The sequence below is a fragment of the Lytechinus pictus genome, chromosome 17, assembly GCF_037042905.1.
Source record: "Lytechinus pictus isolate F3 Inbred chromosome 17, Lp3.0, whole genome shotgun sequence".
Taxonomy (NCBI): Eukaryota; Metazoa; Echinodermata; class Echinoidea; order Temnopleuroida; family Toxopneustidae; genus Lytechinus; species Lytechinus pictus.
In genome coordinates, this window is record NC_087261.1 from 19169591 (window position 1) to 19195140 (window position 25550).

General features: G+C 36.7%; 1 protein-coding gene across 3 annotated transcripts in view; it reads left to right on the top strand.

Moving 5' to 3' along the window:
* The window catches only part of LOC129280160 (uncharacterized), a 149222-nt gene that overhangs the window by 95938 nt on the left and 27734 nt on the right, over positions 1-25550 (top strand). Inside the window, exons 74-94 of one of the 3 annotated variants that reach the window (XM_064111805.1) lie at positions 64-264; positions 715-826; positions 1968-2107; positions 2855-2968; positions 5013-5132; positions 6417-6661; positions 7194-7370; positions 8094-8208; positions 9486-9676; positions 10688-10829; positions 11933-12137; positions 12553-12696; positions 14691-14874; positions 15599-15730; positions 16638-16718; positions 17038-17234; positions 18189-18485; positions 19085-19299; positions 20526-20646; positions 22824-22862; positions 23307-23330. In XM_064111805.1, coding sequence (XP_063967875.1) covers positions 64-264; positions 715-826; positions 1968-2107; positions 2855-2968; positions 5013-5132; positions 6417-6661; positions 7194-7370; positions 8094-8208; positions 9486-9676; positions 10688-10829; positions 11933-12137; positions 12553-12696; positions 14691-14874; positions 15599-15730; positions 16638-16718; positions 17038-17234; positions 18189-18485; positions 19085-19299; positions 20526-20646; positions 22824-22862; positions 23307-23330 — 3196 coding nt within the window. The remainder of the gene's footprint in view (positions 1-63; positions 265-714; positions 827-1967; positions 2108-2854; positions 2969-5012; positions 5133-6416; positions 6662-7193; positions 7371-8093; positions 8209-9485; positions 9677-10687; positions 10830-11932; positions 12138-12552; positions 12697-14690; positions 14875-15598; positions 15731-16637; positions 16719-17037; positions 17235-18188; positions 18486-19084; positions 19300-20525; positions 20647-22823; positions 22863-23306; positions 23331-25550) is intronic. The other 2 variants (XM_064111806.1, XM_064111807.1) reach the window with 2 other exon arrangements.

Here is a 25550-nt window from a genome sequence, read left to right on the forward strand (position 1 = left end):
ATACATATATATATATATGTGCTAATACGTTCTGACGTCATGTATTTTGTTCTTGTCTCATAGAGTTACATGGCTGACAGTTTTGATGGGGCATTCAGTATCAGCAACAAAACTATCAATGATGTCATGCGATCTATTGAATCATTGGAGTCCATTTCAGCAGTCTTACCGGCCCTGCAGGAAGCGCTCTCTGGTTTTGATGATGATCCAGCATTAGAAAGATTGAGGGAAATGGCCCAACTTGGATCCTTTACAGGGGAAGAGGTAACAGATAAGACAAAATTGAAAAAAAAAAAGAAACTGATGGCCAGGAGATACTTTCACAAAAGTCTTAGTAATGCTTTCACTGGAAATCCTGCCCAACCATCCAATTTTTGAATGAACAAAATGATAGGGGTTGGGCAAAAGTAGCTGTAAAATTCTGACTGCCATTAAGCAGAAGCAACTTTGTAGGTGAAATTTGTGTAAGTGAAATATAAAGAAAGATGTCCACTAGAAAGCTCTGTGTAAGTGAGGAAGTTGGGTTATGAGTTATTTATTTGAACAATTATAGTTTATTACATGTAGGTAAGCAATTCCCCAATGCATTGGCCTCAATATTGCTCCATAGCATAAAAAAAAATAATACAAACATATGGCCCAATATGTGAGGTCTGATTGAATCACTTGTGATGTCATAGTGATGTTTCAATCTCTTTTCTTTTTGTGTTCTAGATTTCTGCAGTTACCCAAGAGATAGTGTGTGGTAGGACCAGTCTGAGAACTCGTAGAGATGTGGACGATGGAAGAAGGAGATTTGATAGTACGCCTATCTCGGGCAATAGAGGTAAATGAACTCATCATTTTCAGTTTCAGTTTATTTTCCATATTTATACATTTTTGAATAGTTGACATGATTAAAAAATCACATGAGAAAATGAACTAAAATGGTCCCAACTTATGACCGCAAAATGAATTCATTTATCTGTTTATAAAGACACATGTTTGGTTTGCCTTGAAAAACCTTACCTTATCGAATCATGTATTACAAGAACTGGCCCATGTAAAACACTATCACATTGAGACCACTTTTCTTGTCCCTCTGAAAAGGTCGTCTTTATTTACAGGTTTTATTACATTTCTTTGATTTCCTCCATTTTTGTCTCACCTGCATAGCAGAGTGAGACTATAGGCGCCGCTTTTCCGACGGCGGCGGCGTCAACACCAAATCTTAACCTGAGGTTAAGTTTTTGAAATGACAGCATAACTTAGAAAGTATATGGACCTAGTTCATGAAACTTGGCCATAAGGTTAATCAAGTATTACTGAACATCCTGCCTGAGTTTCATGTCACATGACCAAGGTCAAAGGTCATTTAGGGTCAATGAACTTAGACCATGTTGGGGGAATCAACATCAAAATCTTAACCTAAGGTTAAGTTTTTGAAATGTCATCATAACTTAGAAAATATATGGACCTAGTTCATGAAACTTATACATAAGGTTAATCAAGTATCACTGAACATCCTGCATGAGTTTCACGTCACATGACCAAGGTCAAAGGTCATTTAGGGTCAATGAACTTTGGCCGAATTGGGGGTATCTGTTGAATTACCATCATAACTTTGAAAGTTTATGGATCTGATTCATGAAACTTGGACATAATAGTAATCAAGTATTACTGAACATCCTGTGCAAGTTTCAGGTCACATGATCAAGGTCAAAGGTCATTTAGGGTCAATGAACTTTGGCCAAATTGGGGTATTTGTTGAATTACAGCCATAAATTTGAAAGTGTGTTGGTCTAGTTCATAAAACGTGGAAATAAGAGTAACCAAGTATCACTGAACATCTTGTGCGAGTTATAGTAGTTTTCAAAATCAGCACTGCTGCTATATTGAATCGCGTGATGCAGGTGAGACTGCCAGAGGCATTCCACTTGTTTATTATTCTTATCAAATGCTACATTTTTTTGGTTCTTCTTCTTTAGATGGATTCTGTGCCAACATCTTCAGTTCCATCGTGAATGGCATTGATGGACGCCTGGTCTGGGCCTATCTCAAGCCTATAGTAGAGGGCAGCATTCTTTATTCTCCGGATATTCCTGCCGTCAGGCGAATCATTGAAAAGGTAATAGGGTCTCTAAGGTGGTATCGCAAGATAATATTTGCAATTAACTGCAAATTTCAGTTTTAATTTGGCAGTGAGATCCATTTGAACTATATAGCACATTGATTCATACTTGCTGATGCAGGGAGCAGACCAGTTATCAATGCAAATTTGCAATGAATTAATACAGGGGCTGCGGGGATTGAGGGGGGTTTCAGCCCCCCACTTTTTTCCAAAATCGTGTAATGTAAAAATGACCATCTGATTGTGATGTTTTGCATGGTCAGCCCCCCCCCCAATCATTTGGCTCAGCCCTTACTTTCAAAAACTATTCCGCGGCCCCTGTAAAAGGCATAAACAGTGCACAGGTACGCCTTTCAGTGCCCATTGCACTTCAAAGAATTGACTGTACATGTTTGCATGAACAATAATTGAAATAGAATGGACAAACTTATCATTTATGAGAGATTTTCATAAGTTTGTAATGTGCTCTTTCTTTATGCTTTAATCATAAACAAAAAATATTTTAGTCATTATTCCAAGTCAGTTTTTCACGATTTTGGCGCCTAATGTGCAAGTGATTTAAACCTACATGTATACTGTTATTTGTAGTGTCATGTAACATTAAACCACTACTTATACAGCCCAGAGTTTGATCAATTCCAATTTTAACAACCCTCATGAACCTTTGAAAACATCACGTTCTTAATCCACTATGATTTATTAATAAGAGCTTTGTGTTCATTTTGTCCATTCCGTATTGTGCAGGCAAATGCAACATTTGAGAATATTGCCCTCACCCAACGGTTTGCTGATGTCTGGCTGACGAGTGGAGAAGATCTGCAAACAGCTCTCGATCCTGATACCCTTACTGCTACCATGGTAACAATTTCTGTTCAAAATTTGACTGAGTTGTGTTTGTCTTGGTGGTAGTGATGATGATAGTGATGGTCATGACACTGAATATAACAGAAGTTGAAGTAGCTGTAGAAAATTATAAGTAGTTTTAGAGTACTGCAATATTGTATTTGGGAATTATATTGCACATGTAGTCTGAGTAGTAGTAGTGGTAGTATCTGTTGTCTGTAGCATAGCGTAAGAGGAGGTAGTAGAAATAGTAGTAGTAGTAGTAGTAGCAGTAGTAGTAGTATAGTAGTAGTAGTTGTTGTAGTCGTCGTAGTAGTATTAGTAGTAGTAGTAACAAGTAGTAGTAGTAGTAGGCCTACATGTAGTAGTTGTATAGAAGTAGTAGTAGTAGTAGTAGTAGTAGTAGCAGTAGTAGTAGTAGTAGTAGTAGTAGCAGTACTAGTAATAGTAACAAGAAGTAGTAGTAATAGTATAGTAGCAGTAGTAGTAGTAGTACTACTACTAGCAGTAGTAGTAGTAGTAGCAAGTACGGTCCGACTGCTCTTATCCAGACACGTTGGGACCAGCACCAATCCGGATAAGGGATTTATCCGGATCTGGGAGACCCAATATTAAATACACGCAGCTGCTGCCTCCCCAACGGCGGTAGCTACACGTTATCTATTGTAGTGGGCGTACAGACAGTTTCACTGCAGTGTCAATGCAAATTATAGGTGGTAATTTTACGGAAATAAAATTGATCGATGGCCAAAACTGTTGGATAATTTACCTGCTAAAATGGTTGAGGTACATGTATACATCGAACATACATGTACCTCGAAAGAAAGAGAATGACTCGACACTAAGTTTTAAATTAGATCATCGCGGCAGGTATCGCAGCTTCGCAATGTCAGCCATATTGTTATACTGACTGTAGGCTCAAACATGATAGATGGCGCTGTCCGTATTGAGGCCTAGCGTTAGCTGGCGATACATGTGTTTTTCCCTGGAAACAAAAAGAGAATGTGATGAAATGTTTGCGCTGCGCCCTGAAAATTATCCTGGGTGAGACATTTTCATGAAAAATAATGTTGTTGTAGGTAGACTATATTGGAAAATATATGTAATCAAAGTGACTTTGCGTATAGGATTGAGTTTAGATTGAAATCTCATTCCCTCACGTACTAGATTGAATTGAAAAAAAAAAATCTCGGCAAGTGTGCGTCCGGATAATAGAGTGATCCGGATAAGAGAGGTCGGACTGTATTAGTAGTAATATAGAAGTAGTAGTAGTAGTAGTACTGTAGTAGTATAGGGCAGTAAGTTGGAGTGGCTTTACTAGATTGGTATCAACCTAACTCCAGGGCATGTCTAATGTGGACGATTTGATAAAATTATATAAGAGTATTGATATACATTTAAATAACCCTTTCCTAGTGACCCCTTATCTGCTTGGTTTTAAGAGTCGATCTGTGCAAAACTTTGCATTGTTCTTGGCCGCCATTTGCACGATCACGCCAAAATTTGGCATGCAAATTCTTTACCACATAAATATAAGCCAATATAAAAACAAAATTCTGAAATAATTATTTTATTGTTATCATTAATTTTGGCTCATGACATTTTTTTCAATTCACCAAAGTTGCCAATTTGAGGATTGAATTCAGATTTATCTAGATTATAGGATAGTTTATTGCCTCTATGAGTGGAATAGCTATGGTCTAGTTAATATAAATTTGTCGATATGTTTATTGAGTTCTAGACGTCTACCTATTTACCAAACAATAATTATTCTAATCCTGTGGCAAAATGTCAAGAATTTTTTTTTTTTCATGAAATGATATGAATTTGAAAGGAAGAAAATATTATAATGAATTTTAATGAATTAATTGGTATGTTATCCTTTTCATGAATATGGAAGGAGTATTTTTGATACACAACTTTCCATACAAGTGTAGACTTAAATTTTAGTAGAGACTAGGGTTATAAACCTAGGTTTGAACCTAAGTGAAACCTAGGCTTAGATCTAGGTTAAGTTATCAAAATAAAGAGTTATATTCAATATCTCTTTTTTTTACAGGCGTTACTGGATAATTCATATATCCAAGGCCTTCTTGAGGATCAGTATAGTATCAGCATTGATCAGTTCACGGAGGTCCTCAATGGGAACGTAACAGCTATGGATCCAGCTCAAATCCAGGTACTGAATCATACATGTATGTCATCTGTGCAATTGTGTATTGCCTCGGGGCTATTTAAACCTTGTATCTCAAAGTTTCATTTATTTTACGACAGTTCAGCAAAAACTCTACTTCAGATTTGAAAGATCAAGTTAGGAAAGATCAATTATTTTCATTTCATATTTTATACAAATTCAAAATTTTTATTCATTTTCTTGCACTTGGCAATCAAAAGTATATAGCGCAACACTCTCTGCTTTAAGTCTTATCTGCTGATTATGGTTTCAAGTAGCATGACCTCTGTAGGGCGAGGCCTCAAACCCTACTCGCGTTCCGTCATGTACCTAGCCTTTGTTCTTTGATGAGCATGTGCAAAGGAGTCCTAGAGGATTAAGTACAAGTACCGTTATATTCCTTCCTAAGACTAATTTGTGTAATCCGTAAACCCTCAGGAACGGGGCAATTAATTATCTCGATTGCTATAAGCTAAGCCGGAAGTAGCGTCGGGATGGCCGGCCAGGCACAGCCAAGAGCGCAAAAGTATTCATTCTCATTGCATCACAGTCATCACAAATTCCAACACACACACACTGTACATTCATACACACGATATTATTATTATTATTATTATTTGTTTGGCGTCACCTGTGCCTGGGAGGCGAAAAGCGAACTGAATCACTATATGACCCGCAGGTCTCTCCTCCCGATATAACTGATTGGGGGGAATGCAGGTGGACCACTACACCGGGGTTTCCCCCTACTCTTATACGAATAGTGCAGTGGGTTCTTAACGTGCAAAGGTGGTGACTCTCCTCTACACGGGGCCTCCATTTAACGTCCTATCCAAGGGACGGATTGTTTTCCATTGTAACATACATGTAGCCTGCATCTATGAAACATGGGAGAGACGTTTACACACAACGCACTGACTTCAGTCATCCGCCCGGGGTGGACTCGAACCCACGATCTTTGGTTCGACTGGCAGACGCGTTACCGACTGAGCCAACACCGCTCTCTGCGCAAGCAAACACATTTTGATCCCACGCGTATGTACTGTGAATTCATTTTTTGGGTAGGGATTCCCTGGTTTGTGTAGTTTTTTGTTCTCAAACTTTTTGTGAGTTGACTTGTTCCTCGTATTAATGTGTGACGATTGCTTTGTGATGAGGTTGGATGTTTCTATGTCATGAATTGTCGAATTGTCGCCTGGAACTTTGCTACTATTAGGATTATCATGATGATGACATCCTACTAATCCCTTGATCCATCTATGATTGCAAATGTTTTCAATGTTTATTTTCCAGACCCTGAACTTGCTCGCTGAGCTCGTCAGCAATTTGACGACCTGCTTCAACTTGAACCGGTTTATCGGTTACGCCAACGAGAACGCCATGGTCCAAGCTGCCAGAAACTTAGACCAGGATAATACGTTGCTTGCTGCTGTGGCGTTCGATATTCCTGCAGATGCCACGGAACTCCCTGCTCACATCAAGTACAAGATTCGTATGGACACGGACAATACCCCACCCACGGACAGGCTACGAGACATGTCAGTAACCTAATTTTTTTAAAATTTAGCTTTGGGCTTCTGCTTCTTCATTTAACCCTCTTCTTCATTTTTGTTCCTTTCATGCATGCCGATTTTATCATGAGATTTTGGTCTTTCTAGTGCAGTGAGGGGGTTGGGGTAGGAGGGGGTTGAGTGAACATTCATAAATTGCATGCTGAATTCATTTAATACATTTGTTCATTTGTTTATTTATTTTTGTTAAAGGTTATAATATTTACATATTTATTTATCTAATTATGATTTTTGATTAATTAATCAAAGTTATTTATTTATTCATTCATTTGTTTAATTGAATCATTATTGTTATTATATCTATTTATTTACTTTAATTTTTTTTTGCGGGGGAGGGGAGTTCATGAATCCACAGATTTCTCAGGTATTTGCTCAGATGAATATGGTCAGGATTAATCATTTGCAAGGATTCCAGTACCTTAAAAACATGTTTAACGAACATACCCATATGAGTGAGAAAAATCACACGATGTAATGCTACCCCTGTTTATCTTTCCAGCTTTCTGACACGTTCAGCAGCCAATGACTTTGTATTTGATTTGCGATACCTTCGCGGTTATATTATGCTTCAAGATATGATAGAGGGCAGCATTGTGTCGTTGCAAGCCAGTCCCGACATCCAGCCTCCTGGGGTGTATCTTCAAATGACGCCCTATCCACGCTTTTTAAATGATCGGTAAGTGTTTGTAATTTTACAGTAGCCTATGAGAGGTTCATGTTGGCGATAAGTTGCTTAATAATTAGAGCAGAATAATTAGAGAAAAAAATTGGTGAAGATTCAATGAAAATCCATCAAAGAATAAAATACTTACGAATTTGTCAAAACTCTGCTGCTTGTATCGTTTCCCTCACTAAAAAACAAGACCATATTACATCAACGATTTTTCTGGCTCTCCATCAACTTTCGCAAAGCAGTCCTAAGTTCCTCTCTTTACCTTGAAATCTCATCACGGTCATGCTCCAAAATACCTTTCTGATTTAATCCAGGTATACACTCCCAGTAAAGGTCCCCTCGTTCTGCAAATCAACATTTCTTCACTATCAAACAACGTAAAACAGAAAATCTTTTACAAGCTCTACTCCATTTCTGTAGAATTCTTTTAAACCTTTGATTCCTTCTATCCCTAATACCTCCTTGTTCAGATCAAATTTAGATTTATCGTCTTAGGAAAATGCCATATACAACATAAATACAATTACAGTTACTTTGATCTTTCTTGTTTGTTTTATAATTTTATTTAATTTGTGTTCTGTGTGCATACAGATTACCTGTATCATAATGCGCTTTGATAATTATGAATTTCATGAAAAGTGTTATACAAGATTATGTTGGTATTATTATGATTGTATTTCTTCATGAATAATAAATCTAATTGTTGTCTATTTCTTGTAAATTTAGGTTTGCTTCTGTTTTCACTCTCATCCTTCCTCTGGTGATGACCGTAAGCTTTGTGGTTTTGATCGGGGTCATGACTCATCAACTCGTCTACGAGAAAGAAAGGGGAATCGAAGAGGTAATATCACCCCTCATGACGTAAATCAATTAACCCTAACCCATTTATCAATGTTAACGTACATGTATTTTATTTGTTACTAAGTTGATTTCTTAATTCATGTCTAACATAAACATGTATAATTATACTTAAAACTTATTATACTGTTTATTACATTAATGATAATGATGATATGTCCATTTATATAGCGCAGTTACTATGTGCATATACTCAACTGCGCTTTGATACCTGGTATCATATTATTACCCCGTCTGTAGCTTAGCCGCCATACTAATAGGCGCTAAAGCGTTCAAGGAATAGATCCTACGGGGTACCCATTCACCTCACCTGGGTCAAGTGCAGCACAATGTGGATACATTTCTTGCCGAAGGAAATTACACCATGGCTGGGATTCGATTATAAGACTTTCTCATGATTTTTGTTTGTAAATCGAACATTTTTAGCCTGTGAGCTGCCTATTTGATGTTGTTTATTATAAACCAGTTTAATTAATTTCAATTAATTTATGTTGACCTTTGTAAAAGCACACATCTACGCTGTGTCAATCAACAATCTGTGAGAGGGGTTTATCTCAATCAAGTAGTGAACAGTGTACAAAAATTAATTTAGAAATTAAAGATAAATGCCAGATGTGGTAACGATCTCAAAATGAGTTTGGACAGAATCAAATGAATTCACCACGAAAGTGTTTGTATGTATAAATAAAAAAAACATGTGCCAAATAGATCTGGAAGAAATATGCACTTAATATATACATGTAAAAAAATGGAAAAGAATTTATCATAACCAAACTCTCCTGTTGCTGAGCCAAGTAGACGCAAGCACTCAAGATAAAAAATCCATAGATCTGAGGATACTGTCAGGAGCGTTTTTCACATTGGCAATTTTATGTGTATTATATTCTTTTTCCACATGTGTGTAAGAAAATGTAGCTTGTTTTGCATCTGTGCATGTCCCAACCTGTGCAGTGCACCGGTTATGTTCAATTTTACGGTAAGGAAAACACTTCTTGAGCCACCTTCTTCCGAAGAATGCTTTAGAGACAGTCGCCCTTACCGGTGCAATGGAAAGAAGGGCACTCTGACGCAAGCACTTGACATTCCTCTCTTGGTATAGTAAAGCTACGTGCAAACATCCCATTGACATCATACACCCAACGCTAAATATTACTAAATAAGAGAGAATTACATTTAGACGGGGCAACATCAGATTCTGACAGGCCGCTTGAATGGAACGAAAACTATTCCGACTCTCTTTTCTTTCTTCTCACGGTACAGTTAATGAAGGTGATGGGCCTACCATCCGGTGCCAACTGGTGGGCGTGGTTTATATTCAACACCCTCCTCCTCTTCCTGCTCTCATCCGTGGTTGTCATCATCTTGAAGTTTGCTAGCATCTTGCCGATGACGGACTGGAGTCTCCTCCTTGTATTCTTCCTGGACTATTTCTTCTCTCTCATTATGTTCTGGTATGTAAAATTAGAAATCCATATTTTGCCGTCCCATGACAAAAGGAAGCAACTCCGTGGAATGAGTTAAATAGCAAATGAGGAAAATATTTTTAGCAGAAATACACTGTATGTAGAGTTACTCACATTGAAATATAAATATTTCAGAAATTTGGGGACTACATGTATGTGACTTTAAGTCCTGTAGTATCAAATCAAGACAAAAACTTAATTTTGTAATGAAAAATGAGAGTAGATTCATTTTGTCATGACATGGCAGTATTCACCAAGTTGAAAATGCTTTAGACCATTGGAATTACTAGAAATTGCTTTAGACCATTGGAATTACTAGAAATTGTCTGATATGACGCAAGCCTCTAATAATTTGTGATTTTCTCTTGTGGACAATTTCTTCACTTTCATTTTATTCTGGTATATTAATATGAATTCATACGCACTAAATTGAAAATGGATTAGAAAATATAAGACCAACTACAGGTTGCATGTTAAAAATGACACACATATTCAACAAAAGATAAAAGGACACCTGTAGACATTTTCTTCTCTCTCTCTCATTTTGTTCTGGTATGTGAAATTTATCTAAATTTCCATATAATTCAGTGGATTCACAATACTGTGCCCCATCTATCGGTCAGAGCTGACAGGCCAAAATTCGCAATGCCCCATAGGAAAAGTCGACTTGTGTTGCGCGCGCTAGCACTAAAGTGCTGGCCGACACGACTCGACCAGATACGCTGATTACCGGGTCCAAGGAGGTGGGAAAGAAATTTGCCTGCATATTTCTTTGCGAAAATTAGACCGTTTCTGATGAATTATTGTCATATATGCTTCTGTGCACGAAGTTAGACATTTGGCCTGTTCGATGCAACCGATAGATGGCTTCATATTGTGAATCCACCGAATTGCCTTTAAATTACTAACATGAATGGGAAATGTATTATCTGGGATTTATGTCTAACAGAATTGTGTAATATCTATCTGATTTTCCTTTTTTTTCTGTCTTCCTTTCAGTTACCTAGCCAGTGCTGTATTCTATCGGGCAAGCATTGCATCCCTAGCATCAATCCTGATATATCTAATCTTCTACCTGCCGTATCTTGCGGTCTTTGCCTCGGAATCTCTGTTCGATGCCTTGTGGAAGCCTGTAGTAACGGTAAGCTCCACAGTTTGATTGATGATTAAACTCCCCTTTCACATACTGTCAGAATGTTTTACCAAATGTTTTAAATACTGGGATTGAAACACCATCCGCCTTACATTCATGGAATAGTCTTGACAACATTAACAAAAATTTAACTCTTTATTTTTCTTTATGTAATTAACTTCAAGTTGATTATTGTTAACTAACACCCCCCCCCCTCCCTCATTTGGTCATTGAATTGTTTTGCATAAGTTGCTTGTGTTATCAGTTTTTAAAGGAAAAGTCCACCCCAACAAAAAGTTTATTTGAATAAACAGAGAAAAATCCAACAAGCGTGGCTGAAAATGTTATCAAAATCAGATGTAAACTAAGAAAGTTATGACATTTTAAATTTTTGCTTAATTTCACAAAACAGTTATATGCACATCCTGGTCAGTATGCAAAAAAGGGCTGATGATGTCATCAACTCTTTATTTCTTTTGTATTTATTACTTGAAATATGACATATTCTAATTTTTCCTCATTGTCATATGAAACAAAGTTTTCTTATACCCTGTACTTGTAGAATAACTAAATTAACATTTTATAGTTCAGTCATGTTGTGGTCCTCATTGTTAAATCTCTAGAAATTGAAATATTGTGTAAATCAAACAGTAAAAACAAAAGAAATAGTGAGCGAGGGACATCATTGACTGTCTCATTTTCATGTCACTGAGTCGTGCATATAAACATTTTGTGAAAAATAAGCAATAATTTAAAATATAACTTTCTATCAAATTTTGATGAATTTTTCAGCATTATGGTTGTTTGATTTGTTCTCTACTAATTCAAATCAACATTTTCTGGGTTGGAATTGATCTTTGATATACTCCTTAATGAGTTTTATATGATATTTTGCATGTCTGACCATTGCTGCCGTGTTGTATTTATTTGTTGCACTAGGGTCCCTTTTAACAAAGACTTGTTATGATAATAAATGAACACTATATATAACAAATTTACTATCAGCCAATCAGATTGAAGGATTTCAGTAGCTTTCAAAATTGGTAATTGTAATCAAGTTTCATGAAACGGGCCCCATGCCTGACGATGGTTTTACCGTTTCTCCCATGCAGAGTATATTCTTCCCGTCCACCTTCAGTATCGGTTGTGTTATTATCAGTCAGTTTGAGAACCTCGGCTCCGGCGTGCAGTGGGATCTGGTATGGCACAATCCCCAGGAGGAAGAGGTCACGACTATGGCGTTCGTCTTCATCGCGCTGGCAGTAGATGGCACTATTTACTTTATTTTGGGCTGGTACATCAAGACTCTCTTCCCCGGTGAGCATACATGTAGATAGATTTATAAATTGATGGATAGATAATTATACAGATAGATAGATGGATGGATGGATGAATGGATGGATGGATTGATATATGAATAAGTAGGTAGAAATACAGTGCAGAGAGGCCCAAATATATGATATATTGACATGACTTTGAAAGAGTGATGGTTAGATCCGATATACCGACGAGCCTTCATGTATTATTTGATCATAGCCTGAATGGTTAAATATTAAACACATCACTATTGATACTATAAATCAATTGAAAAGAGGTTTCATTTCGTTTTATTATTGCAGAACAAATCTCTTAAGGATTGACTGTAAATCTGTCACAAAATTGAAATAAATTTGCCATGAACTGTGAAGAATAAATTCATTCTTTATCTCTTACTCTTTCTCTTTGTGATCAGGGAAATATGGCATCCCAAGGAAGTGGTACTTCCCACTTCAGCCATCGTTCTGGTGCCAGTGCTCGATGTCCCGTAAACGTGACATGAAGCAGTACATCAACTCGGCTTTCGATCCGGAGTCTGGATTAGCATTAACCGATCAAGGTACGACGGGGCCATGCTTCATCAAACTAGTTTACCAATGAGAAATTACAGGCTACCGTTACAGGCTTTAGAAATTATGTCAGTTGATTGGCAAAGATCAAATTTTTGATAGAATCAATGAATTGATAATTGATAGCAAGTTTTCTAGAACAGGAACCTGGTGGGTGTTTCATAAAGCTGTTCGTAAAGTTACGCACAACTTTAGGCACGACTGGAACATGTTCTTATGTCCTAAATGAATGACATAGGGATGTATCATTTAGCGCAAGAAGAGGTCACCAGTCGTGCGTAAAGTCATTCGTATCTTACGAATAGCTTCATGAAACACAGTTCATATATACATATGTACATGTATACAGTATAGTTCCGGTGACTAATGATCTGGTGGGTGTTTCATGAATCTGTTTGTAAGTTACGAGCGACTTAACAAACGACCGATGAACCTTTCTTGAGGACAAAATGTACCTCAAATTTTCATCGGTGCAGATTTAGCTCCTAAAAAAAGTTCACCAGTTATTCGTAAAGTTGCTCATAACTTACAAACAGCTTTATGAAACACCCACCTGCATTATTAAATGTTAGCCAAGAAAAACTGCAAGAGTTCTGCAAGTTTACAGAAAACCATATGTCGCTCTGTTAAGATCTTATGACAAACGTTATTCTATTAAATTTGACTTTAAATAGTTAGGCTCGTCTCGTTAATCTGGTTAAATGCTAATAACCAAGGTCCATCCCTCTTAGTAATTTTAGGCCAGTGCATCGCTACTATTTTAGTATTTCATAACAAATATTTTCATATGTGATTGATATTATTGATGAAATATTAGTCTAATTTTGTAGAGAATGCATCAAAATATGTTGTAGGCATTAGATGTTGCTAAAGGAATTTAGAGTTACATATTTGGGTTAAAAAAGTGGCTCTTTAATAATTATATTTTGTGTCCCACTGCTGCTACCAAGTTTATACATGTACGTGTAGCTGTTTACTTTTTGGTCTAATATCCCGATATAGTACTTTTCTTCTTCTAACACTAGACCAGTTTGGTCAACCACCTGGGAATTCCATACTTAAGGGGCTATGAATGATGCATAGGTCCTACATAGCTGGATTGTTTCTGAAAGATTAGAATAGTCATAATAATAGGGCAATTCCATAAAATGATCAACCTTTTTGTACGTGTGACCCCCATTCTTCACAAGTCTTACTTCACTTCATAAACTGACCAAGTCATGGTCCTCTGACAGCATTACAGACTGTCAAAAGAACAAGAAATCATAGACAGAAAATTTCATGAAGGTCCCACATCCAGGGGGTCGGACATACATAGTTTATGGAATTGAGCCCAATAGTTAGATTTATATAGCACTTCATGCTTTGTATTTCTAAACACTTTACTTAGTTGTAATTATTGTTTCCCCGGTCATTGGATCCATTACTGTTCCACACATAAAATTCACTATTTTCTCTCCCTGGGGAGCATCTGGACAGACGTTTTTAGCGGTGCACACATGCCAGTCTAATCGCATTGTCATTCACATCCTACTGATCATGGTGGCTCAGTGGTAGAGCGTCCGCCTCATGAACGGGAGGTCGTCGGTTTGATCCTCGGCTGAGTCATACCAAAGACTTAACAATGGGACCTTCTGCCTTCTTGCTAGGCGCTCGCATTTAGATTGGAGAAGGGTAACAATAACATTATTATGTTATGCAGGGCCCTCTGGAAGAGCAGTTTCCTAACTTAAGTGGCTAACCTGGGTAAATAAAACGTAATTATTATTATCCTAACAGATACCCATTAAATACCTGGGTGGAGAGTGACAAACGTGGAAAAGTGCCTTGTCAAAGGACAGTAGCGCTGAGTGGGATTCAAACCCTCCACCCTTGGTTTATGGGTCAAGTGATGTAACCACTTTACCACGACACCTTCACAAAGATGTGGCACAGACTTTTGTTGACTATAGTACCCAACTGAATGTAATTGATTCCTTTGCAGGTCCTGTCGTAGAGGAAGAGCCTTCCAACCTCCCTGTCGGAATTGCCATCCTGAATCTCACCAAGGTGTACAGATCATGCTTGAAGGACGAGAAAGTTGCTGTTGATAACCTGACGCTCAACTTCTTTGAAGGTCAGGTGACTGCATTGCTGGGACACAATGGAGCAGGAAAGACAACTACTATGTGAGTAGCTTGATGAAGAAGAGAATTATTAGTACTTTTATTATTATTTTATTATTTTTATTATTATTATCATGATTAACATTATTTTCATTTCTTCCTATTGTTATTATTATTATTATTATCATATCCTACATAAACTAGATCACGTGTGCTGGTTGGTTTAAATAGCATCATGTGACCAAACATATTCTCACTATTTTGTGATGATGTTAAAAATGAAATGCCCACTGAAGAAAAATTGCTATTCCGTGACGTCAATGATTGAATAGTGCACTATTCCATTATTTGATGTCATAGATCATGACAGCGCAAGCACTAATACGCGTTCCGTGCGCTGAGCGCATGGCTTCAGGAATAGTAGGTCAGTCAGCACAGTGGGTTATCTTGATTCAGATAAGGAAAAGGATGAACTATGAGTACAAGAACTAGATTATCAAGATCTATTGCTCTAACTTATTAAAGTAAGATATAAAACAAATATACCAGGCCTTTATTTTGAAAGTATTGAGGGAATTATTCATCCTCGGTTGTACTGGCAAAATCACTAATTTAATTAATAATTTTAATAATTTAATTTAAGATAGTAATGCCAGTCAAACTTCAGATGACTTATTCCTGCTACACTTTACTCAAAGCCTGGTATATTTGTATAATATATCATCGCTTTGATCCTTGACTTTCTCAACACAGTCTTACATCCCTTTATTTATTTTTGTTTCCATAGTAACATTGTCACGGGTCTCTTCCCAGCATCCTCTGGCAAGGTTTATTTGCATGGCATCAACGTCGCAAAGAAAGCAAGTGCTCAGAGAGATAAATTGGGTGTCTGCGTCCAGCACAATGCCCTCTATGACAAGTAAGAACTTCACTGTACATCTATTGTCATGGTATATTTATATAACAAATAATGCACAGTTATTTATTTAGAGGGTATTGCATACATTACGTAATAAGCACAAAATGCTTGCGCTGAGTGCTGTTGCATAATGTTGTGAATAACCAAGATGCCTGCATCGTCACTGAAGTTATAAAAGTGATCAGCAGAATGAACTTATAGTGGAATCTTTGCTTGAATACTTCAAAACTTTCTAAGATGGCACAGAGGAAGAGGTCACATTTGCTGTTGATTATGCCTCATGACATCATAGGCCTATATGCGTGCATGTACATGTAGGCATATCTAGTAAGAAAGCACATCAGGGTCCTTGTCATATCCTTTTCTTTGAAAGAATACATATTTCATCGCGTCTCAATCTTTGCGTGCTATTTGGAAAATGATGCACTCGAAATCCACAGTGCTACATGATAATGCAGAGTGGTGCACAACGAATGCAGGGCTAGAAATTTGGGGAGTATTAAAATATGAATATGTGACACACCACTGGCTTCATCATCGAACCTGTTGGTCATGACCCCTTTTGGGGGCTCTAGTTCCACCCCAGCCCACATCTGTATGCCAATATGCCCATGTATTCACATGAAAAATCCATACTTTATTGTTCGAAAATATAAATCTAAGAATAGAAATATTCTGAAAATTCATTTTGCCCAATTGAACGTCGGCCCGGCAGCGCCATATCGACGAGGCTCTATCCGGCATATGTTGAATGCCAAATAGCGTAGCAGCAACTCCCATCTTCTTACGTCTTTTGGTCTGACATGGCCGGCGTTTAAACTCCTGACCTCTTGGTTGTGAGGCGGACATTGTACAATGTTGACATGTATGTTTATATACTGTTAACGTATTTATCTTTGCTTTCCAGTCTAACTGTGAGAGAACACATGGCAATGACTGGTAGGATTAAAGGCCTCACTGGAAAACAACTAGACAACGACATCTACACGTGAGTGATCTGTATTTCCAGTTTCTTACATTCCAAGATGATAGGATTTTTTTTTGCTATTATATTAGTAATGATGATAATAATGATGATGAAAAAAATACAATCATAAACATACATGTAAGTACAAGGAAAATATTTTGAGTTCTCTAATATGCCTTCAAAGAAAAAATATTTTTTACACTTGATTGGAAGGTCTTTAGACTTTTTCTATTCCTTATAGTGCAAAAGTTAAATCAAAATATGAATAAATGAGCATCATTACAGAAAAATCCCCACTTTCCTTGCAATAAATTTCCAATGTTTGCCTTGTTTCTTTTAGTTTAATGGAAGATGTGGGCCTCCTCAAGAAATCGGAAGAACAGGTCAGGAACTTATCTGGTGGAATGAAACGCAAGCTCTCCGTCGCAATGGCATTTGTCGGGAATTCTAAAATAGTTATTTTGGATGAGCCAACCAGCGGAGTTGATCCCCATGCCAGAAGGGCTATCTGGAACCTAATCATGAAACACAAAACAGGTATTAAAGAACAGTTGCAAGTTCTGTGATTTGCTGTTGGCACCTCTCTGTATACATGTAGGTTGGCAGCTGTAGGAACTCTTTTTGTTTCAATGGAAGAAGAATTCAATTCAATTCAATTCATTTATTTTCTCTTTCAATCTTTTTACATTTACAATGATAGTTCAATATACATATTTACAAAATATAACATTCAAATCATTTTTTATAATACAATAATACCATGAAATCAAAAGAGAAGGAGACCAACTAAAAAGCAGAGCTTGTAGGATGAAGGCCCCCTTTTATAAGTAAATTTTATGAATAATAAATAAGATAAAATAAAGAAATAAACAATATATATATGTATATATAAAGCTTGTACTAATAAAAGTTGAAGATATCCAGGCTACGTCTCTAGCTTCAATGCTTTTTGAGCTTCTTCGCCAATATATTACTCACTGAAGCACCCACGCAATGTTTAGGTCCTTGCTCATCACAATTATATATATATATATATATATATATATATAAAATGAATAAAAAATACACAAATAAAAATAAATAAATAATAATAAAAATAAATGATTCAGTATACAGAAATCATAAAACGATTAAACATATATACAAAGAGAAATTAATAAACACATTTACATATTAAGTTCTGAATTACATTACTTTGGGAAAAAGCGATAATCTAATATGAATTCAGAAGATATTTTTAAAGTTTTCCTTTGAAATTGTGTACTGAATTACATTGTATAATATCCTTTGAAAAAGAATCATGTGTTTCTGTGATTAATTGTGACATTATTCATCACAGTCCCACATGGGGTGTATACATGTTATTTATGTTTCTTTGTGAGAGGTCTCAGAGCTCTTTGAAGATAACAAATAAAAAAATGTGAAAAATCAGAGGAATGGTAATAGCATTCATTGTCTCTGTGCCTTAATTCCCCCCTGTTATGTTATCAGGTCGCACTATTTTGCTCTGCACACACTTCATGGATGAAGCGGACATCTTGGGAGACCGTATCGCCATCCTGGATCGGGGCCATCTCCGTTGCTGTGGGTCACCAGCCTTCCTCAAGTCTCGCTTCAGCTCGGGTTACCGACTCAGTCTGGCCAAAGCAGCGACCAGCGGAAAGGGCACACCCGTCATGTCCGCAGAGAATGACTTCAAGACTGGGGCTGTACCAAACATCTATGACACCATGAAATCTGCTAATAGTGATGCCCCAAGCTCTTCAAGTGGCATAGCAAGCGATCCTGGTGAGCTCAATATTGCAGTTGACCATTAAAATATAATAATGAATAGAGGAAGAAAACAAATTATGGAAGAGTTGAAATTTATCCTCGGGTAAGAATAAACTCTGCATTCGTTCATCTCGCCTAGTTTAACCAGTTGCCTAGTGAACTGGGTGGGCTCTGTTCAAAACCTATCAGAATCGTAGATTCACCAGTTGGTTATAAAGTTGTTTGAAACTTACTAACAGCTTTATATAAAACCGTTCTCCACCACTGGTGATGGTGATCACAGACAGGCATCAGCTGTCAAAAGGAGTGGATTATAAATTTGTTTAAAGCCAGACTTTGTGAAAAAGCATTCAAAATGCCTGTAACAGAGATTATATTTTGGGGAAAGCAAACCTGATGAACCAGTGAGAAATTTCTTTGGCCAAACCTGCTTAGCCTCTGGCAGGTGGCAGGCCAGAGAAAAGTGAGATAATGACTCCACCATAAAGAAATTTCTAGTGGCATTACACAACCTCATGAATCTTGTTCTAGGTAACTTTTATCCAAATTGGGTGAAATTCCCCATGATAATCTGCCTTTAATAAGTATGTGGAGTTATTTATCATTTTTCCCAGGTTCATCTTGTGATGCCAGTCATGTCACTGATTTCATCCAGCACCGCATCCCGTCTGCCAGTCTCCAAGATGACATCGGCACGGAGCTGGTGTATGCCCTCCCTGTAGACCATGGAGAGAGGGAAAAGTTTCAGGAACTTTTTAACGACCTTGACAGCAATCTTGAGGGACTTGGCATCAAGAGCTATGGAATATCTGATACCACTCTCAAAGAGGTAGTGTTATCACTGGCGGATCCAGGGGGAGCACACTCGGCCCATCCCCCCCCCCCTTTTGAGAAGCAAAATTAAAATTTGTAATGTTAAAATGCCGTTGAAACAGAAGTGTGCCCCCCCCTTTAGAAAGTGAAGTTTTTTTTTTTTTTTTTGCTTGTCAAATTTTTCCTCGGAAAAATGTGCCCCCCCCCTTTTGGAAAATCCTGGATCCGCCCCTGAGTATTATAATAATAATTTTTAATTATTATTTTCCAAATTCATTAGAAAAACACAATGAGAACACCATTATATATAGACAAAAAAGGGTATAATAACAACAAAAACAAAGGTATCAAAAGAACAGAACTGAAACAAAAAGTGATATTATAGTAAGATAATATATAGTTGGCACACAAAGAGGCATGTTGAAACATGCATGCCCAAGAGAAATAATAGTAATAATGATAATAGTTATATAATGATGATAATTTTCCACTTTTGTATAGCGCTTTAATTCATCCAAACAACGTCTGTAAGCGATTTACAGATGTATTATTACCCCGGTCATCGGATCCTGGCTGGCCTGCACACAATGTATGCACTTTCTCCACTCCCTGGGGAGCATTCCAACAAGGGTTATTTAATTGCTAGGCATATACATGTAAGGCTTTCACATCCTAACCGTTACTCATTTAACTCTATGCCCGCTTTGTTCGACCAGAGTCACGTACAGGGGCTGCCAGTTTCAACTCTAGTCACAATCCATTCACAATACACACAGAGTGTATTATGTCTATTGTTCATGCACACATAAACAATAGTGATGTGTGCATCGCTTTGTACTGTGTATAAACAAAGCTTTTCTTTACAATAAACCAATCAAAAGCTATTGTGAGCTGAATTAGCATAGTCTTTGCAAATCCCCTCTAAAGACTGTACCTTGAAATTAATGTGGCGCAGAAGTGATTTTGTCGGTGGCGGGTAAAGAGTTAACACATGGGTGGAGAGAGGTAAAGTGTCACAGATAGGTGTTTACTTAACAGAAATAAAGGTTGAAAATACAGTTCTTAATTTTGAAATTAGGCTTATATTTCTGTTACATCTCCAATGTTTTGGTTCAATTTCAGAGATGTTTATTTACCCTTGTATTTGATTTTTCACACTATCAAATATGAAATCTTGAGACTAATCTAGGATGCTGGAGCTATCAATTTAGAAAATGTCCTCATTTCGGTTCAATTCCAAAGGTGTTCCTCAAAGTGTCCACAAACAGATCCGTAGATGGGGAGACGGAAATACTCAAGAACAACAACTGGAGTCTGAGGCAGCCTGGCGAAAGCTTTACCACCGCAAGGGGAATCGCTAAAGGTAGGTTATCGTGGTGCTCACTGCATTCATGATAATGATAATAAAAACAACAACAATAATTATTATTATCATGATCATAACTAAGAATACTTATTATGACAGTGATTCCAGTCTTAATAATGATAGTGATAATAATAAGAGGTGAGATGATATTAAAACGATATGAAAGTTAGTAATCATCATGGTGATAATTATGGTGAAATTAAATTTGATACATAGAAACATGTATATATAAAGTTAGGTAATTCTTTAGATGGAGGTACAATAGATCAGTGTAATATAATGTGTATATGAATCAATGACTATATATTGATTGATCACACAGTTTGAATTAAAAAAAACACAATGCAGCTACATGTAAATAAAGGTAAAAGCAAATATGCATTTTAGCAGAAGATTCTTAGGTGATCTGTTTTAATAAGCAAGAAAGTTTCAGTGAAATTTCTAGGCTTTCCTTAATATCTTGGTACATGGCACAAACAGATTAGATCCAAGCCAAGGTCAAAGTTGAGGCAAAAACTGGGAAAATTGTACTTGTATGCTTTGTATTTTTACATTTATTTGGTTATTAATATTATCCATGATGGATTGGATGTAATTCACCTTCATGCCATCACCAAATAATAGGTTTTTTGCTATTTTATTTCATCATAATGCTTGTCTTTGTGTTTTATTTTATTGCATTTACTAACAATAATATCAAAATAATATTTGTTAGCAAAGGCTAGCTAGCAAGGAATTTGTCAATTTTTTCATCTAGTTTCTTTGAGTATGTATCTTGGCTAAACGCGTGTTGTATTTTTAAGTAATACAGACCAGCTTGTTTGTAGTCGTAAGGTTAATTTTCCTGTGTAACGCATGGTAACAGGCTCTTTGCATTGCAGTTTTGTGGCAGCAGGGATCGAAAGAATCCTTGAAATTTGATCTGGCTGCTACAGGGATCAGTTGTGGGTGCTGGAAATACTACTCAGTCATACATTTACACAATTTAAGACTTGCTATAAAAGTAGCCCGGGGGGGGGGGCCACTTACATTGACGAGTGGATACCATGCGCGACCAAAAAAACACGTAAAAAGGATGTCTTTTTCAAGACAGGGCACGCTACGTACGTAACGTGATAAGGGTGTAAAAAACACAAAAATAATGAAAAAAGGGTATCTATTTCGCTAGGAAAGTTACGTGTTTAGGGTCAAATTTGCGGGTATGATAAAGCAAAATTAAAATGTTTTATAAATGATGTCCTTTTTGCCCCAACACTACGTGTTTAGAGTCCGATTTGCACGAGGTGTGGAAGGTGGGGTTGTACTAAACCAAATGATGTGTAAAGGTAAAACCAACGACCGAAGGACCCGTGACATAACAATAAAATATTCCTGTACTTGTTTAGGGGTTCATTTCAGGGAGTACTTGCCAAGAGTATCGTTTTGTTCCCAATACTTGTTAAAGGTAAATTCCAGTTTTGGTAACGATCTCAAAATGACTTTTTACAGAATCCAATATAATGACCACCCAAGTGTCTGTTTGTATGAATAAAAAATATGTGCCAAAGGATTCTGGAAGAAATTGTGTAATTGCTGAGAAATAAGCAAAATAAGCGCGGATTCGGGCACTTCCGTCGGGTCTTTATTCCAGCAATAATAATATACTGTCCCACGTGTGCCTATCTGTGTTGGCGATCTTCAGTGTGATCGTTTTTCAGCTTAGATTTTATGATTTCACAGAGTTCAGTTTATGTAACTGTACCAGATCTAGATCCACGATGATATAGTAATATTTAAACTTGGTTTTACAGACTTTTTCACTAAATCAGTGTTTACTGCAACTACTATCATTTAGCTTTAAGGGTAGGGTTTCAGACGTTAAGGGGTGCATTTTCAGAATACGGAAAATACGTGTTTAGGGTACTTTTCGAGACCCCATGGTCGTGCATGGTATCCACTCGTCAATGGAAGTGGCCCCCCCCCCCCCCCCCGGGAAAAGTAGCGCATTGAATCTATACATTTGTTGTGCAGGTGATGGTTACTCCATTATTGATTGGATTTCTTCACTCAGGTTTTCAGTGTGTTAGAGTGTGTATTAGTATACTTTGCGACTGCATGTTTTTCGAAGTCTTCCAAAAATAGTTTACCATTATATCTATCATTTTCTTTGTTTTTGTGCTTCCATAATTCTGAAGACAAGTCATACCAACCTAATGGACAATTTGTTGAAGCAGGTAAATTTCCAATGATAATGAAGGGAATAGTTCGATGGGGTTGGGGAAAAAAGTGCAGGAGTGCACACTTAAAGAGATTAATGCTTTCGTGTTTGGGAAATTTGTGAGATATTTGGTCCCTTTCCAGAGGACGAGATGTCCGGTAGGTTTGACAAAATTTTCAAGAAGCAAACTGGGGGTTCAGGGAGGGATAGAGGTCGAGGTGGAGCAGGGTTATACCATTACAAAATCCTGACAGAATAACTAAACTTACTAATGAAGTGGAATGTGATCAGTCAAAAAACTAATAATTTGGTGATTATGATTTTTAATTGTCAATACTGCATAACCTCTCTTCTAAAGAAATACCTATATTCTGCCTTTTTTCTGATAATTTGGTAATTGATTATTTTTACATATCATTGTGGGTTAACTTTGTATCTTTTTCTTTTTCATAAACAACAGGACATGCATCTGAAAATAACTCTGGTTTGTGGAATTGTTTAACATTTGAAATGCTCTAAGAATGTAATGCTGCTATAAAAATAAGAATGGTGCAAAATAGCTCAGCAATAAAACTCTACAACATTGTTTGATCAGATGTGTGGTTTCAAATTACATGTTGCAAAGGCTAGTAACTTTCATATTGTTGCAAGGTGGCAGAAATCTGCCAACCGGTCAAATTTTTCAAAAAATAGCACAAATTCAAACAAATTAATACAAAATCATCCCTCTATACATTATTTCAACAATACCCATGATATAAAAACAAAATCATTATGACATTAAATACTTGTACACGGAGCACAAACTGAAGATATCATAATATTCAATAATTATGATGTCATGGATTGCCCATCCTAATGAGATGTTCAGATTACAATGCACATCACATACAGTACATGTACATTTAGCATACAAAGTGGTGAGAGTAGTCTCTCTTACCTAATATGTTACATTGTGTTAGTTTGCTGGGCTTTGCTACATGTCATCTGAACAAGGCAATGAATCATTTATTCAACAAAAAGAAAATCAAGGCAATAGTGCTGCTCAAATGTTGAACATATTTTTCTTTGTATTTTTTCATTTTCAAAAGCTTAAACCTTCTGAATTATTGCATTTGTCATCACAAGATTTGAGACTGAATAAACTGTATGTGACAAGATCAAGGATTATGTTTGTAGGAAAAATATTTTAATTACCCATTTTACCCCCCCCCCAAAAAAAAAGGTTACATTTCTCGATATGTACATCCAACCCATTGTATGTGAGACTTTCCAGAAATGCTTTGTCTCTGTTTTCAGTTGATATGAAGAAATGTTATTCTTTCAAATCATGATGGCTTGAGCAGTGTGTAAAGTGAAGGAAAAATAATGAAATGTAATAATTGTAAACTTATATTTTGTACAATATCTGTAATGGATATGCTCAACTGCAGTATCTAAATATTGGGGCTGAACGTTCAGATAGGTTGTTGAAAAAGATTATTTTATAGCATTGTTGAAATATGTAAGTGCAGTCATCACAAATGCAGTCATTTATTGTATGCACAATGTAGCTTTTTATGCCACATACCTCGGTATTATTTTTAATCCAGCGCCATTAAAATGCTACAGAATTTCACAGTGTACATGTACCATCCCTATCAAAGATTTCACGCTTCATGGCAAAATGCAGTGGGAGAGAGAAAGTGAACCTAGAAGATATAACTTTTATCAATCTTGTTTTCTTTACTCATATCTTACTCATGATGGGACTCTTAATAGGTTACAACATGAAGAGATTGGTTTAAATTCCAATCCGAAAGGGGTCATACTTTGGATTTATCTCATACGTACATGTATATATGTATGTACATACAGTTATATACACGTACTTATATCATCTGTGTGTACCATAGATTTCCATCATTTATTTTTTTTCATGTGTAGTTCTTGTACAGGTATAGCATTTCATGAAGTAATCAGATAGTAAAATATGAATTTTTGTTGAGAAAATTATATTGATATATTATAATGGTTTGAAGCATTATAATCGTGATAATCTTGTTTAACTTTGCAATTACTGTGGTGGGAATGTGAGCAAAAAGAACAACTGGTGTTCTCCAAACTGCTAGCTGTTGCATATTGGTTTCAAATCTTTCCTTGTTATATCAAACAAATCTGTCTATCCATTATTATATCAATCTCTGAATCCTGATGGGTATCATCATTATATCTAACCAATCCAACATTCTTTCAATCTATGTTTATCTGTCTGTCAACCAATCCATGACTCTGATGGCTGATCTTCCTCTACATGCCTGTATTACATGTACTTCTGCCATTCCATCGCTCTGTCTGTCATCTGATGTCTATTCCTACTGTACTGTGTCCAACTATCACTTATTCTTAAACTGATCTATTTGGTTTGATAACTGTGCGAACCATCTTCTTTATCCTACATGGAAATGGATTAATGCTGTGTCGTGCAATCTCAATCCTACCTCATTATGTTCATCCATCTTGATTGATTCTATCATCTTATGGATACAATGCCAATAACACTGCAAAATCACATGGCTGTTTATGCTTGTACTTTTCTTCACCAATTGCGTCGTTTTGATGAACAAACCTTACCATGAACATGCACTGATATATCTCTACCATCCATTAAACACTAAACGAACCATGTTGATCATGCAAAATCAGAGGAACGGGTGAGACGCAA